Source organism: Microtus oregoni, unplaced genomic scaffold, assembly GCF_018167655.1.
Source record: "Microtus oregoni isolate MIOR12 unplaced genomic scaffold, Mior012 000024F_ref0000369, whole genome shotgun sequence".
Taxonomy (NCBI): domain Eukaryota; kingdom Metazoa; phylum Chordata; class Mammalia; order Rodentia; family Cricetidae; genus Microtus; species Microtus oregoni.
Window position 1 is genome coordinate 7,198,836 of NW_024543083.1, and position 16,005 is coordinate 7,214,840.

Below are 16,005 nucleotides of genomic sequence, written 5' to 3' on the forward strand. Positions count from 1 at the left end.
TCTGCAGGGAGCAAAGCACCACCTGCTACATTTCAACAGCATATTCTAATAAAATCCTTACAAATTATAAATCCATATGATGGCATGCATTTATGTAAATATTCAGGGATAACTACAATCACTATATGCTGTAATGCTGGGTAAAGTTAGTCCCCTGCAGTACCATATTTAATAAATTTCTTCATTGAAAACTTTTTGATTTGCTTACAGAACACCAAAGTCTCCATTCTGGAAGAAATCACTCTTTATGAATAATGGGATTAACTATACACGTCTATTCTCTTCCATGGCAAAGACAAGTAAAAACACTAGCGACCAAATTAAATAATTCAGGCTTAGTCTTTGGCAGTACTGATTGGTAATAGGCAACATCAAATTTTGTATCACCCGAAGAGGTAACTCTTTAGAATGAATCAAATCCTGGGGTTAGCACTCTGATGCTGCTCAAAACTTCTGCCATTTAATCATAAGTCTCAAACCTGGCATGACTTTTTAAATACCAAAAATAATGGAAAACATATTAAGAATCTATAAATGTACTTTAACTTATCTTACACCAGTCTACTTAAGTACTTAGAAGGGTGTTAAAGCTTAAAATTAAATGATCCATTGGCTCTCCAGGGCAAGGAAAATGGCACTTTGGTGTGGCTCCTAGCACACTGTTTACCAATGAAAATGATGATCTTTAAAGGCTTTAATTTTAATATTCATGTACCTGTCCTTGAAAATTCCTGTCACCACACCATTCTCCTCCAGAAGCTTTTATAGTTGGCTCTGCTGAAATATAATCAGTTTAAAAGCTATAAAGTTAGACAAAAACGATAGCTGTTACAACCCATCCCAATGGGTACATCAAAAAAGCAACCCCACACCTAAGGCTTAGGGAACATTGCAGGACGAGATGGAAAGTTTGAAAGAGCCATATGTCGGGGACAGAATCAATGTTAAAAATTGTTAATGTGCAAACAAAATCAACAATATTAGTGGCATGAGTAAGAAATGGAGGGATGTAACTTAGTAGGTTGAAAGGTACAAATTGATGCAATGTTTATTTGGAGATTTACTGAATACATAGAATCATAATCAAATAGCAAAGAAAATAAAGCTTTTGAATGAGTACAAGAATAAAAACAGATTCCTGTATAAAAGACTCTGCATTATCGGTACAAAATGATATGTGAAATAAATAAGATGATTAACATTTGGTCTTGCACATCTAATAATTCTCTTGGTATTCTTTAGGAATGCACAGCTTATAGATATCAGGCTCATCTAAAAAGGATATACTGAAATGTCATTGGTATAAGAATAGAATATGTGAGGCCTTAGGATCCATATAAAATCAACTTGGTATAATAAATGCTGAATCAATGATTCAATAATATGCATAACATTAATAGAGTTTCTAATGACTATTATATGAGACATTTGGCTATTTTCTCTAACATAGAATATTAATTCTACATATAGGCAAAAGCTGGCAAAGATATTTCATCATGCTGTATATTACATTAGTTCCTGCAGCAATCCTGCTGCCATAGTTAAAGGCACTGATGTAGAGAATAAATAAATGAAAAATGAATGAGATAAATAAGCAGTGTGTCAAACTAAAAGAAAGTATAATTTGAATTTGTAATGAGCAATAACTTGAAATTTCACTCATACACCAAAATTATGCTTGCCAAAGAAAGATTTGTTCAGTTGTCCAAGTAGTTGACTTTACAAATATAAATCATTACAGACAACAGTCCTAGGCTTTTAAACTATGCAAAAAAAATAATCATTGGACTTTTATACCTAGCACAACTATTCTGTAAAAAAAAATGACAATGTTAGTATACCAAGACATGAAAGAGAAAATACTGTGTTAGAGTTAAAACTTTGAAAATGTTATTTTGAGCAACTAAATGACTTGTGTAAACAATGGGACTTAACAATGATAATTTAGTCTTTTTAAAAAAAAAAAAAGTCCTCCCATCAAATTTGGAGAGCAGAGAAGTCAAAATCAAGAAGATTGTATAGATTTTGCATTTTTGAAGCACTTTTCCTACATAAATCAGTATTGAGAAATTTACCTGAGCAGCATGACTTTACTTGAGTTGTTGCTGGTGCTTCATAAGAATCTCTTCCTTCAAGGGGAAACTGTATAGATTGTCAAAGAAGGTATTTAACTACCTGTGTGTGTGTGTGTTTGGATAATATGATTTTAATAACTCAGGATAAGATATAAACTTACTACCTTCACTTGAATATATTCCTCAGGAGATTCTAAAAAAAACAGAAATAGTTATATGATAGCATGACAAAGTTTACCATACTTTCAAGAACTGCTTTATATCAAAAACTCTCTTTATGGTTAGCTTTTACAGTGATTCTGTTTACTCTGGGGATGTGGGAAGTTTTTAGTTTTGTTTTTCAATTGAAGGAAAGATACATGATAGAAATTTACTGGAAAATAAATAAATTCCATATTTTAATCAAATGAAAATTTTCAAATAAAGATAATGAACCCAGTGAACATTTCTAATAAAAGTTATGTGAGTTGGGCAGTAGTGGTGCATGCCTTTAATCCCAGCACTCATAAGACAGAGGCAGGTGAATCTTTGTGAGTTCGAGGCCAGCCTGGTCTACAGGAGCTAGCTCCAGGACAGGCTTCAAAACTACAGAGAAACCCTGTCTCAAAAAAAAAAAAAACAGAAAACAAAAAAAAAAAAAAACGTGTATTCATTAAAGTGGCATTTCTAATGGCTGGAGAATAAAAGGTACCAGTAATTTTAGAATGAAATCAGGAAATCAAGATAATATTCCAACAGCCAAAACTGATTATAGCATGGGACAGACTGTATCTTCAGCAATGAGTACTTCACAGTCATTTATTCTAGTGTTCTGTGAGAGTTTACCATGTCCTTTACTTTATATATGAGTTACGAACTATGACCACTGTTCACTTCTTATTCAAGAATGGTTTTGAATTTATCACCCTGGTTATTTACTTGTAGAATTATAGCAATAAAAAAATTTATTTTTATAAACACACACATGTTGACTATATTTAGTATAGCATGTTGGATTTTTCCTTACTTTGAAAATTTTGAAATTTTTGAGAATTCATAGATTTTAAATTTTTGAGAAATCATATATCATATCCACTTTTTCTTCTCCTGCTTCAATTTTTTATGTATCCTCTCAAATTCAAAAATTCTTTAATTATTATTGTTACACACATACACACACACTCATTTGCAAGCATATGTGCAACCTACTTGTCCATTTAGTATTTTTATATGTAGATGTGTTTAGAATTGATAATTTGGGGTTGGATAACACATCTCTCAATAGTCATTGATTGCCTGTAGCTCTTCCTCTAGAGAGCAGCGGATGTATTACTTTGGGATCTTAAATAATTAATTTTGAAATATTCAACACTAGAAATTATATTGCATCATTTATATCAAATTCTTATATGAAATTTAGAAAACACAAAAGTAAAAATTTGGAAATTTTTAAACATTTCAAACATTTATATTTATTTGCTCATAAATATTAATATTATTAACTCACCTACTAGAAACCATTTCCCATGCTTTGTGTCACAGACTTCATTTGGAACAGAATCATTTTCCTCAACAGTAGTCTGTGTGAGTTTAGGAAATAAGGTACTTAGTAACTTTTGAACTTTTCATACAAGATGAGGTCAAATTTTCAGGAAAAAATAAAAGAGAAAATACCTCTGATAGAGGATAGTCTTTAGGGGTGTCTAAAAATATCAAAAAGAGGAATAGTGAATTCCATGCAAATGTGATATTGACCATGTACATTCATGGAGAATTATACAGAAAATAATCCTCATAGATGAGAATAGGTATTTTAATGCTAAAGTTTTTGCATGGTTTATTGTGTTCATACAAGCCAAGAAAAATAACAATTGGGAAAAATAACACAAGAACTAAAAATAAATTAGAATTTTCTGAAAATAAGAGCACAATTCAAAGTAATATCACACTGGTCCATAGTGGCACAAGCATTGTGGTGATAACCAACAAATATCTGAATTTATTTAGCCCACTGCAGAAAAAGTCTTTAAAGAAACAGAGTACAGACAGTCATAGATTAAAGGAGTAAAGATAATAAAATAAATATTAAAAAGTAATAGAGTAAAAATAAGCCACGTATCCAGGTTCTGGCTATTACAAATAATGCTGCTATGAACATAGTTGAACAAATGCTTTTGAGGTATGATAGGGCATCTCTTGGGTATATTCCCAAGAGTGGTATTGCTGGGTCCTGGGGTAAGTTGATCCCGAATTTCCTGAGAAACCGCCACACTGATTTCCAAAGTGGTTGCACAAGATTGCATTCCCACCAGCAATGGATGAGTGTTCCCCTTACTCCACATCTTCTCCAGCAAAGGCTATCATTGGTATTTTTGATTTTAGCCATTCTGACAGGTGTAAGATGGTATCTCAAGGTTGTTTTGATTTGCATTTCCCTGATCTCTAAGGAGGTTGAGCATGACCTTAAGTGTCTTTTGGCCATTTACCTGCTAATAATTGTATCACTGGACTCATATCCCAGGCCTCCTTTGGAACAGATTCTTGCTCTACAATGGTAGGCTATATTAATTTAGAAAAAAATTAATGACTTGTACAGGTTATAGAATATGAAATTAATGATTCAGAATAAAATGAAAAGTAACTACCTTTGATTGAGGACATTCCTTAGAAAATTCTGAAGTTTCAAAGAAACAACCAATTAAATACAAATATGACAATATCGACTGTATATATTTATAGAGTTAGAATGAAAAATAATAATCATGGATAACTTGATGGTTATTTAATTTTGTTCTGATGAATTTTTACTACGTTTCATTTTTAGACAACTGAGGAACATGACAGAAATCCAATGAACAAAATTAAACTTTAGCTGTAGTTATACTTAGAATTATCCAAAAGAATATAATCTAAATAAATATAACTTAATAGGTAAGGCACATATACCACAATATGATATTTTTAATTGATGGAAAGAAAACCTATCTGTGGTCTCAGGAAGAAATCATAATTATGAGGTGACATTTCATTTATTAAAGTTGATGGCTGAACAGGTCAGCGCATACCTCTAATAAAACATTTCAGAAACATTTAAGCAATATTATTAGAGCTATTTATGTTCTCCATGTCATGTTCTAATTTTCCATCACCTGTCAATCATAAAACTTCAAAGAGATAAATGATTCATATTGTTACAGTTTTCAAATTTGATCAATTTGGGTACTCATGTGCAGAATGACACTGCATAAAAATTTTCCTCAATGGGCACACATGTGGACTGATAATTAGACATTTAGAATTAATTTCCTTTTTATGGTATACATGTCTTTTTTGGTAAATGCTTTTCGGAAAATATGTGACCCTAAACTACAAGAAAAAAGTGTAATTTACACAAGAGTGTAAATTTATATCAAAATTTTATATATGTTTGTGTGTGCACCACTAACAACCAAAAATGGTTAATTAAAAATCACTTTGTGAGATAATATTGACAAATAAAAGACAAACTAAGTTGTCACAAGAGGATTATAAAGTACTAATTTGCTACATCTCAAATAAGAGCAGTGCTTTATATGTTAAGTATTCAATAAATAACCATATATGCCCTTTTTCACAATTATACTATTCAGTGTACCATGAGAATAGTCAAGTAAAGTTTCATCAATTAACAATCTTCTAAGGAATTTAGCTATCATTTCAAAACCAGATGATTCTGCATTCAAATTAAACTCTTCTGAATCCCTAAAATCATTGTAATCTATATCATTTACAGGGATTACAGAGTGTGGTAGTTCATCACATGACTCTCACTTCCTCTTTGGTTCCAATAACTCATACAAATAGCAATAATTCTCATTTCCATTTGAATCAACATATAGCAAAGATTTCTGAGCTGGCTTCTCTACAGTTCTTTAACGTTCACTCTAAATTTGTGCGTGTTACTTTTCTTCTTCCTGTGTTGGTTAGTTTTTAATCAACAAGACACAAGATAGAGTTGTTTGAGAAGAGGAAACCCCAGTCGATAAATCATCCCCATTAGAGTTGCCTGCAGACAAGCCAGTGGACAGTTTCTTTTTTTTTTTTTTTTTTTAGTTTTTTTTTTTAATTTTTTTTATTGCGAAAAGAAGAAAAAAAAACATAAACAAAAAACAAGTTTCCACCTCCTCCCAGCCTCCCATTTCCCTTCCCCTCCTCCCACCCTTCTCCCCCTTCTCCCACCCTTCTCCCCCTCCTCCCACCCTTCTCCCCCTCCCCCCACTCCTCTCCCCCCCCTCCCTCTCCAGTCCACAGAGCAGTCCGGGTTCCCTGCCCTGTGGTAAGTCCTAGGTCCTCCCCCCTCCGTCCATATCTAGGAAGGTGAACATCCAAACTGGCTAGGCTCCCACAAAGCCAGCACATTAAGAGAGGAAAGAATATACATTCTTCTCTGCAGCTCATGGAACCTTCTCGAAAATTGACCATATACTTGGTAACAAAGCTAACTTACACAGTTACAAAAAAAATATTAGTAACCACCTGTGTCTTATCAGATCACCATGGATTAAAGTTAGAATTCAACAACAATGCTACCCCCAGAAAGCCTTCAAACTCATGGAAACTGAAAAGTCAACTACTGAACCATACCTGGATTAAGGAAGAAATAAAGAAAGAAATTAAAGTCTTCCTTGAATTCAATGAAAATAAAGAAACAACATACTCGAACTTATGGGACACTATGAAAGCAGTCCTGAGAGGAAAGTTCATAGCACTAAGTGCCCACCTAAAAAAAAAAAATCCCGAAAGCCAAGAGAAAAAAAATGGAAAACTCAACAGAGAAATAAAAACTTTAGCAGCCACTTCACACACCAAAAGGAAACTCAGAAACAGAAAATATACATTACATATAAAATCAGGAACCCCAATAAAAATCGGACTGAAGTGACACAATAACCATGAGATACACCTCTCCACAGTCACTTGAAAAATTAAAAAGCTCAATGACACCAAGTGTTGGGCAGGAAGGAAAAGTCAAGCATAAGCAACAACGTCTCCCGTGGCAACAGAAAACAAAGCATTAGTGGAACTCAAAAGACTGGTGGTTGTAGCCCCCCCACCACCACACCTCCCAATCCACAGGAGATTTATTTTGAGACCCCCACTAGAAGACATGCTGTATTTTTCAACATCTGATAATATTTATGGTAAAGACCCAGTAAGGAATTAATAACTAATAAAATACCACATACTCTACTGAAGAAAAAAAAAAGAAAACAGAGAAAGCACATACTGGAGACTTAACAGCCCACTTGAAAGCTCTAGAAAAAAAAGAAGCAGACTCACCTAGGAGGAGTAGAAGACTGGAAATAATCAAATTGAGGGCTGAAATCAACAAAATAGAAACACAGAAAACAATCCAAAGAATCAATGAAACAAAAAGCTGGTTCCTGGAGAAAATCAACAAGATTGATAAACCCCTATCCAAACTAATCAAACGACAGAGAGAGAACACGCAAATTAATAAGATCAGAAATGAAAAGGGGGACATAACCACAGACACAGAGGAAATTCAGAGAGTCATTAGATCTTACTACAAAAGCCTGTATGCCACAAAACTGGAAAATGTAAAAGAAATGGACGCTTTTTTAGATAAATACCATTTACCAAAACTAAACCAGGACCAGGTGAACAATCTAAACAGACCTGTAAGTCGCGAAGAATTAGAAGCTGTTATCAAAAACCTCCCTACCAAAAAAAGCCCAGGACCAGATGGTTTCAATGCAGAATTCTACCAGAACTTCCAAGAAGACCTAATACCTATACTCCTTAATGTATTCCACAATATAGAAACAGAAGGGTCATTACCAAATTCCTTTTATGAAGCCACAATTACTCTGATACCAAAACCACTCAAAGACTCAACCAGGAAAGAGAACTACAGGCCAATCTCACTCATGAATATCGACGCAAAAATCCTCAACAAAATACTGGCAAATCGAATCCAAGAACACATCCGAAAAATTATCCATTATGATCAAGTAGGCTTCATTCCTCAGATGCAGGGCTGGTTCAACATACGAAAATCTATCAATGTAATCCAGCATATAAATAAACTGAAAGAAAAAAACCATATGATCATTTCATTAGATGCTGAAAAAGCATTTGACAAAATTCAACATCCATTTATGTTAAAAGTCTTGGAGAGATTAGGGATACAAGGGTCATACCTAAATATAATAAAAGCTATATACAGCAAGCCGACAGCTAACATCAAATTAAACGGAGAGAAACTCAAAGCCATCCCACTTAACTCAGGAACACGGCAAGGCTGTCCACTCTCGCCATACCTCTTCAGTATAGTGCTTGAAGTTCTAGCAATAGCAATAAGACAACATAATGGGATCAAGGGGATTCGAATTGGAAAGGAAGAAGTTAAACTTTCGTTATTTGCAGATGATATGATAGTGTACATAAGCGACCCCCAAAACTCCACCAAAGAACTTATACAGCTGATAAACAGCTTTAGTAATGTGGCAGGATACAAGATCAACTCCAAAAAATCAGTCGCCCTCTTATACACAAAGGATATGGAAGCAGAGAGGGAAATCAGAGAAGCTTCACCATTCACGATAGCCACAAACAGCATAAAATATCTAAGGGTAAATCTAACCAAGGAAGTGAAAGATCTCTTTGACAAGAACTTTAAGGCATTGAAGAAAGAAATTGAAGAGGATACCAAAAAATGGATGGACCTCCCTTGCTCTTGGATTGGGAGGATCAACATAGTAAAAATGGCAATTCTACCTAAGGCAATTTATAGATTCAATGCAATCCCCATCAAGATCCCATCAAAATTCTTCACAGATCTGGAGAAGACAATAATCAACTTTATATGGAAAAACAAAAAACCCAGGATAGCCAAAACAATCCTATACAATAAAGGATCTTCTGGAGGCATTACCATCCCTGACTTCAAACTCTATTACAGAGCTACAGTAATGAAAACAGTGTGGTACTGGCATAAAAACAGAGAAGTCGACCAATGGAATCGTATAGAAGACCCGGATTTTATCCCACAAACCTATGAACACCTCATTTTCGATAAAGGAGCTAAAAGTATACAATGGAAGAAAGAAAGCATCTTCAACAAATGGTGCTGGCACAACTGGATGTCAACCTGTAGAAGAATGAAAATAGACCCATATCTCTCACCGTGCACAAAACTCAAGTCCAAATGGACAGTTTCTTGACAATGATTGATGTGGAACATTCCAGCCCCATTGTGAGTAGAGCCACCCCTGGTGGTGCTCAGCAAACTGAGCAAGGCTGGAGGAACAAGTCAATCATCCGCATTCTTTCCTGGCTTCTACGAAAGTTCCTGCCTCCAGGGATCAACCTCAGCATTCCTTGATAGATATATAACTTAAATAAACCCTTTCCTCTTCCATTGGCTTGTGGTCATGGTGTTTATCACAGCATTATAAAGTATAAGATACTTCCTATCTTCAGTTCCACTGGGTAACCTTCTCAGCACATTACTTTCTTTTTGCATTGTTTTAGTAAACTGATCTTACAAGTTCCCTTTCTTATCATTTGGTGTTGAAACAACTGTAGAAATTAAATCATCAAACATGGTGATAGATGCAGGATTGGTGATCAAAGAAAATCTCATTGAATCACATTTTCTCAATGACATTTCTATGTTCATTCTACCCCCCCCCGCAGAAATATTCTCAGAAATAATAATAATAATGTTTAAGTTTTCTTAGATGTGGTCTTGAACTATCAACCAAAGAATCTTTTTCATTTTCTTTAATGAGAAGTCTACACACTGGCTGTTCATTGTCTTTAGAACACCAACTGTACCACTAGACACCTTCTTAGAAATGAAGAATTAAAGCCGGAAGGTGGTGACACATGCCTTTAATTCCAGCACTCAGGATGAAGAGGCAGGTGGATCTCTGTGAGTTCAAGGCCAACCTGATCTACAAAGCGAGTTCCAGGACTGACTCCATAGCTACTGAGAAATCTTGCCTCAAAAAAAACCAAAAAGAAAAAAAAGAAATGAAGAATTCCAGAAAAGTTGAACAAAAATTATTTTGAATAATTTCCTCAAAACGTGGATCATGAAACTTTGAGAAACTCTGGTCAATGAGTCTCTTCAAAAATCCCCTTTACTATAATTTAACTGTACAGAATCTAGTTTCTATTTGGTGCAATTTTCCCACCATGTCTCCCAATTTGAATAAGCCATTATGTTTTGAATGCTCTTTGGGTCTATTGATGGCACTCTTAATCAACCTATGACTAAAGCTTCATGTTATTCCTTTCTATGATGTCATTTTAGGCTCATATGGTATTATACTAGGATTTAAGAACACTTTTCCACTGACATTAAGTAATATATACAGCTGAGAATAGATATTGACTATATACAAGATAGAACACTGAAGAAGGGTCTAATATGTCACATCTTTATGCCTTCCCCAAAGTGAGGAAACAAGATTTTGAGAACACAGTGTTCAGTCTCTTCCACACAATTCCTCATTAGCAGATCACTTTGTAGTGTTTTAACATGAGTAATCCCCCACCCATGATTTTTATATGAATTTCCTGCCCTCCCCTGCATGCTCCCTTTCTTCATTCCCTTCATTTCCTCTCTATCTTTTCTACCATTCTTAATCTATCCCCATTCTTCTCCACCCCCACTTGCTTCCTAATCTCCCTTGGTCATTACACACCAGAGAGGTAACCTTTGTGATAGGCTTCAGTTAGCCTGTCTTCAAACTTGTCTTTGACATGCGTGCTACTGAAACTTAAAATATCCTGTTACTCAGTACATATTTAGGAGGTAACTTTTCTGGCTTGAGGTATATGAAACTCCTTGTGCTTCAAACAAATATTCTGTTATGGACTTTTTATTGTCAGATTCCTCACCTTTTTCCTGACACATCACCATTTTTTCTCCTCTTTGATCTTTAGCCATTGATAAATAACCAACATCCTGTGTGTGAATTTGATTAAAGATAGTCCGTTAAAATAAGCATCAGGAATCAGTTACAACATTTTTTAAAAACTTTCCTGCAAAATCTCAGTTTTCTATTTTAAAATCAATTAAATTTACTTTAAGGGGTAAGGAGGGGAAGAAATTGGAGAAAAGGAAATGGAATGTGGATCAGACTCAAACATATTATATGTGTGTCCAAATTTTAAATTTTGATTTAAAAATAAAAAATTAGATTAAAATAAATATTTATTGAAAATGTCTTACAACAAAAATGACTTAGCCTGATGTTTTATTTATATAAATTTATATGTACACATATATTATATGCTTGCAGGTGTAACGATAATAAATAAAAAGAGCTTATCAGATTGAGAATAGGGCGTCTTGGAAAGGGTTTGAGGGAGGGTAGCTGGGAAAAGGAAGAGGGAAAGTGAAGCAATTCTATTTCAATTAAAAATATATATTTCAATTAATTCATATAAAAAATTTTATATAAAAAGTCATCAAACAAATCTCCTAAAGCTGATAAACACATTGACAAAAGTATTAGGGAACAAAATTAACATGCAAAAATTAGTAGACTTCCAATGGCAATGATACCAAGGAAGAAAAAAAGAAAAAAACGTTTTTAAAATCTTGAAATTATCTCAACTAATGAAGTGTACAAGCATACAATGAAAATGTTAAGATACTGAAGAAGACACCAGAAGATGGAAAGACCTTTTTGTGTTGTTTTCTGTTTTTGTTTTATTTGCAATTTGACATAAATGAGTCATATGAGAAAAGGGAAGGTCAGTTGAAGAATTGCCACCATCAGATCAGCCTTAGGGCAGGCATATCTGTGGACATTTTCTTGAATAATGACTGATATGAAAGGGCCCAGACCTTTTTATATATAATTTACATATATGTATATACATATATATATAGAGAGAGAGAGAGAGACTCAACTAATAAGTCTATGACAACTCTTGTTCTCCTCTTCAAAATGTCCTTCTGTATTTATAAATGTCTTCCCTGAGCTTTTATTTCTATTCATGCTATCATTCCAACCATAAATTTAAATAAAGCATAGCTTTTCCCACATCTGCCTCTTCAGGACATCCTACCAGAGTGTGCCACCACATCTGAATACATCAATCTTTCCTATCTTGACATCAAGTATGGACATTATATGAAAAAAATTAGTGTTTACTGATTCTATTTTTTGCTTTGTCATAACTTTGTATGTTGAGTGCCTCATTGCCTACTTCTTAGCTGATACTCAGTAATTGAAATTATTCAAAGTCATTCAAGCAAAATGACTGTTGTGAGGCCTGAAACATTAACAAATTCAAACAGCTTAGGTTTTTCAATTGTTTCCTCCAAACTAGACATCTAGACATTGACATGAAACTCATAGACAATCTGCACTAAGTTCAGTCCTGATACACTCTAGTATTCAGTAAAGCCACTGGGTAACATTTTAATGTAGTTTCTGCCTCCCTTTTTTTTTTTTAAGTTAATGGTCTTTTTATTGGAAAAAAAAAAAAGACTAGCATTTACAACTTGGAATGGACGTAAATTCTAATTTCCTGAACAGCAATGTTGATGGTTGTGCTCAAGTCCACAGCCACAGCCTACTCTGCTGGCTCCGGGTCATGGTTCACAAGGTCTTAAAACAGAGAGTCCAAAGATGCTCCCTTGGTAAACATTTCTTATTAAAAATTTGTGTGATTTGGTGACAGCCTTGATGTTTACTTCACTCTAACACAACACACACAGCACTAAACCATCACTCAGGCACGCCACCAGCTGTCATTGTCACCATGTGGTTGGAGCACTTGAAGGACAAGAGGGCCATCCTACTTCTGGGGCTGTGTCTCAAAGTTCAGCTTCACCCATTTTCTGTACATCATCCTGAGGTAAACCAATTTTAAATGTTTGTTTGCAGCAAACTGGCTACTGACAATTGATCTGAACAAATTGTAGAACCCATCTGAGATTTTGAATTTGTTTTTTCCATTTTTCAGTTTTAATACAAAGGCCTGACTGTGCTCAATCGTCAAGCTGCATGCATGAGAAACTGGCCAGCCCAAACAGTGTATTAATCATTAGCAAATGGAACTTTAAGGAGTCCACTAAGTGCTTCCTTATAAGGTAGTACGAGTATTACACTGTAAAACTGATGTGGGGGCTTGATCTTTAGGGGACAGGACCACCAACCAATACATGCAGATTTTGTGTGTGGACAGAAGGTACGTTTGACATTCAGTTTTGCTAGATAGAAACAGAATGAATAAATGAACTTTTTTCTTTTTTTTTTTTTGTAAGAGGTAAGTAAAAGATTTCAATTTGATTCTTCTAGAGGGAAAAGTAGTTGAAAGTGGGTCTTCATTTTGCAGTCATCATCTGTACGAATTCTTCATAGTTGACTTGTCCATCTCCATCGATATCTGCTTCTCTGATCATCTCATCTACTTCTTCATCCGTTAGCTTCTCTCCTAAGTTTGTCATGACATGGCGCAATTCTGCTGCGCTGATGTAACCATTTCCATCCTTGTCAAAGACTCGGAATGCCTCACGGATTTCTTCTTCGCTATCTGTATCTTTCATTTTTCTAGCCATCATGGTCAAGAACTCTGGGAAGTCAATGGTGCCATTCCCATCAGCATCCACTTCGTTGATCATGTCCTGCAATTCAGCTTCTGTTGGGTTCTGACCCAGTGACCTCATGACAGTCCCAAGTTCCTTTGTTGTGATGGTGCCATCACCATCTTTGTCAAACAGGGAGAAAGCTTCCTTGAATTCAGCAATCTGTTCTTCAGTCAGCTGATCAGCCATGGTGCGAGCGAAGGAAGGAAGAGCGGAGCAGGCGAGGGTGGCTACACCAGCGCAGGGGCTGTGACCGCCGAGGTGCCTCCGCTGTTGCTGCTGCTAAGGCGCTACCTGCGCTGTGCGCTGAGCCTCAGCCGCCGCCCGACTGCGAGTAACGGCACTGCGAACATGAGACTCCCAGCACCACTGCCGTCCTGCCTCCCTTTCTTGAAGTATAATGAGCTTGAAGGTTACTGTTTGGAGCACAGCACCACTGGCCCTAATGGAAGGTACCTTCTCTGTACAGGCAGTGGGACTAATTGTATATGCCTGTGTTATCACCCACAATAGGACCGAAATGAGTAAGCAAAACTTACACATTGATAGTACTGACTACTCATTGGAACCCTCAGATTTTTAGTTTCTTAGAATAATAACCCTTTCTAATACATCAAATTGTGGGTTGATCCCTTTGAAATCATTCAAACTATACTGGCTTAGTTACAAGTCTCAAATTTGATCTATTCTTTAAATAGGTAAGTGGTCATAAAAAGGGAAAACAACATAAAAAAATAATTTTTTTCATATATATCCAAGGATCGGGGTTATCTGTTACTTTGAGATTCTGAAAATATTCTGGATTCCATAACTAAGCAAATGGTGTTAAATTATACATTAAGTCATGATCTAGTGATTCTGAGGGCAGTTTGAAAAGTAACTTTCTCTGATCCATTTTACATTATTTTACAATGAGAAACACCAGTTTGTAATTCAAATTTAATTACTTAAATACCGGTGGTGGATTCTTTTCAAAGCCGTGATAACTATCTGATTCTTCTTCTGCTGTCAACTTCATAGCTGGTCCTTCTGACAAGTCTATGCATGTGATTAAAATAAACCATGAAAACATTTAGATAACATGATAATAATCATTGCATGTATAAAAATTAAATGCTAGAAACAACACCTACTAGACTTTTAATATTCTAACTAGAATGTTCAGATAAGTTTACTCTTAAACAAGAATTAGTTAATAATCAAGTGTGTCATGTACACAACATACACACATCTCAAAGGGTCAGTAACAATCATGCCATTAAACACCAACAAACACACTTTTGAAACCACACTGAAAAAAAAATAAATGAAATCATTTATAGTAACTGCATACTTTTCTGAATTGAGACACATTTTATAGTCTATTGGGCATTTTCCTCTTTGACTACCCATTCTGTGTAACTGCAGAACTTGATATTTATGTTGGTAAAACTGACTGGTTATAGACAAGATCATTTTTTAGTTACTCTAAGGTAGCATTAATGTAACTCCGACTGAAATGCTACGGTCACTATTCCTACAGGCTGACTTTCTTCTGTGAACGCTCAGTGTCATGGGCCATCTTTCTTCATTTTGATTCTCTTTGCCTGAGTGATTACTTTTGCTTTCTACAGCACTTCCCTTAGTGCTTATGTTCATTTTCCTTTGTATCTTTATCATTACTATTGTAAATTATTTCTTTATATATCTATTCATTTTGCCCCTGGACTACATAGGTGCTCTTGTGTATTATTTTTGTATACACAGCAATAATTACTATTATTGGGACAAAATGATTACTGGGACAAAAAAAAACATCAAGAGCACAGCATACTGGAACAGCAAATACTGGAATACCAAATAGGGTATGTGCTGGTGTAGCAATATGGCAACAGGAATAATAACATCATCATCACTATACACATCAAAGTCACTTCTCTAAGTGAGCAGACCAAGAAAATGGCTCTATGTAGAGACATGGATGGAAGTTATATTATGAAAACATATATAATTATAAGAGGCTTGTACACTGATATTTTTTTTAACTAGTCAGTGTTATCATTTGATGTGGGCATGGAGCGCTCTAAATGTGAGGGAGCCTTGAGTAAGTGGATGAGAATGATTTAGTTGACGGTAATGCTGCAAATCTTAATTAAGTGGAAGTTTCCAGACAAGTTTGAGTTCTAAAGTTATCAGTACCCAGTAAGGAACAAATTCTATTAAGTGAATAAATTTACAAGCATCGTTCTATGGAGAGTTAGATGTTACTCATCATTGACAGGGTAAGAAGAGGTATGAAATGAGCAGCCTGCTGTGTGTAAGATGGTTTTGTTAGGTTTGTCTTTTGCCTAGAAT

The 16,005-nt window shown here is 35.1% G+C and overlaps 1 protein-coding gene across 1 annotated transcript; it reads right to left on the reverse strand.

The window, feature by feature from the left end:
- Nucleotides 1-12,557: 12,557 nt before the first annotated feature.
- On the reverse strand, nt 12,558-14,046 carry LOC121462368 (calmodulin-1). The gene has a single exon (XM_041673910.1). The coding sequence runs from the start codon at nt 13,858-13,860 to the stop codon at nt 13,411-13,413; it is 450 nt and encodes a 149-aa protein (XP_041529844.1). The 5' UTR covers nt 13,861-14,046; the 3' UTR covers nt 12,558-13,410.
- Between the last annotated feature and the right edge of the window lie 1,959 nt (nt 14,047-16,005).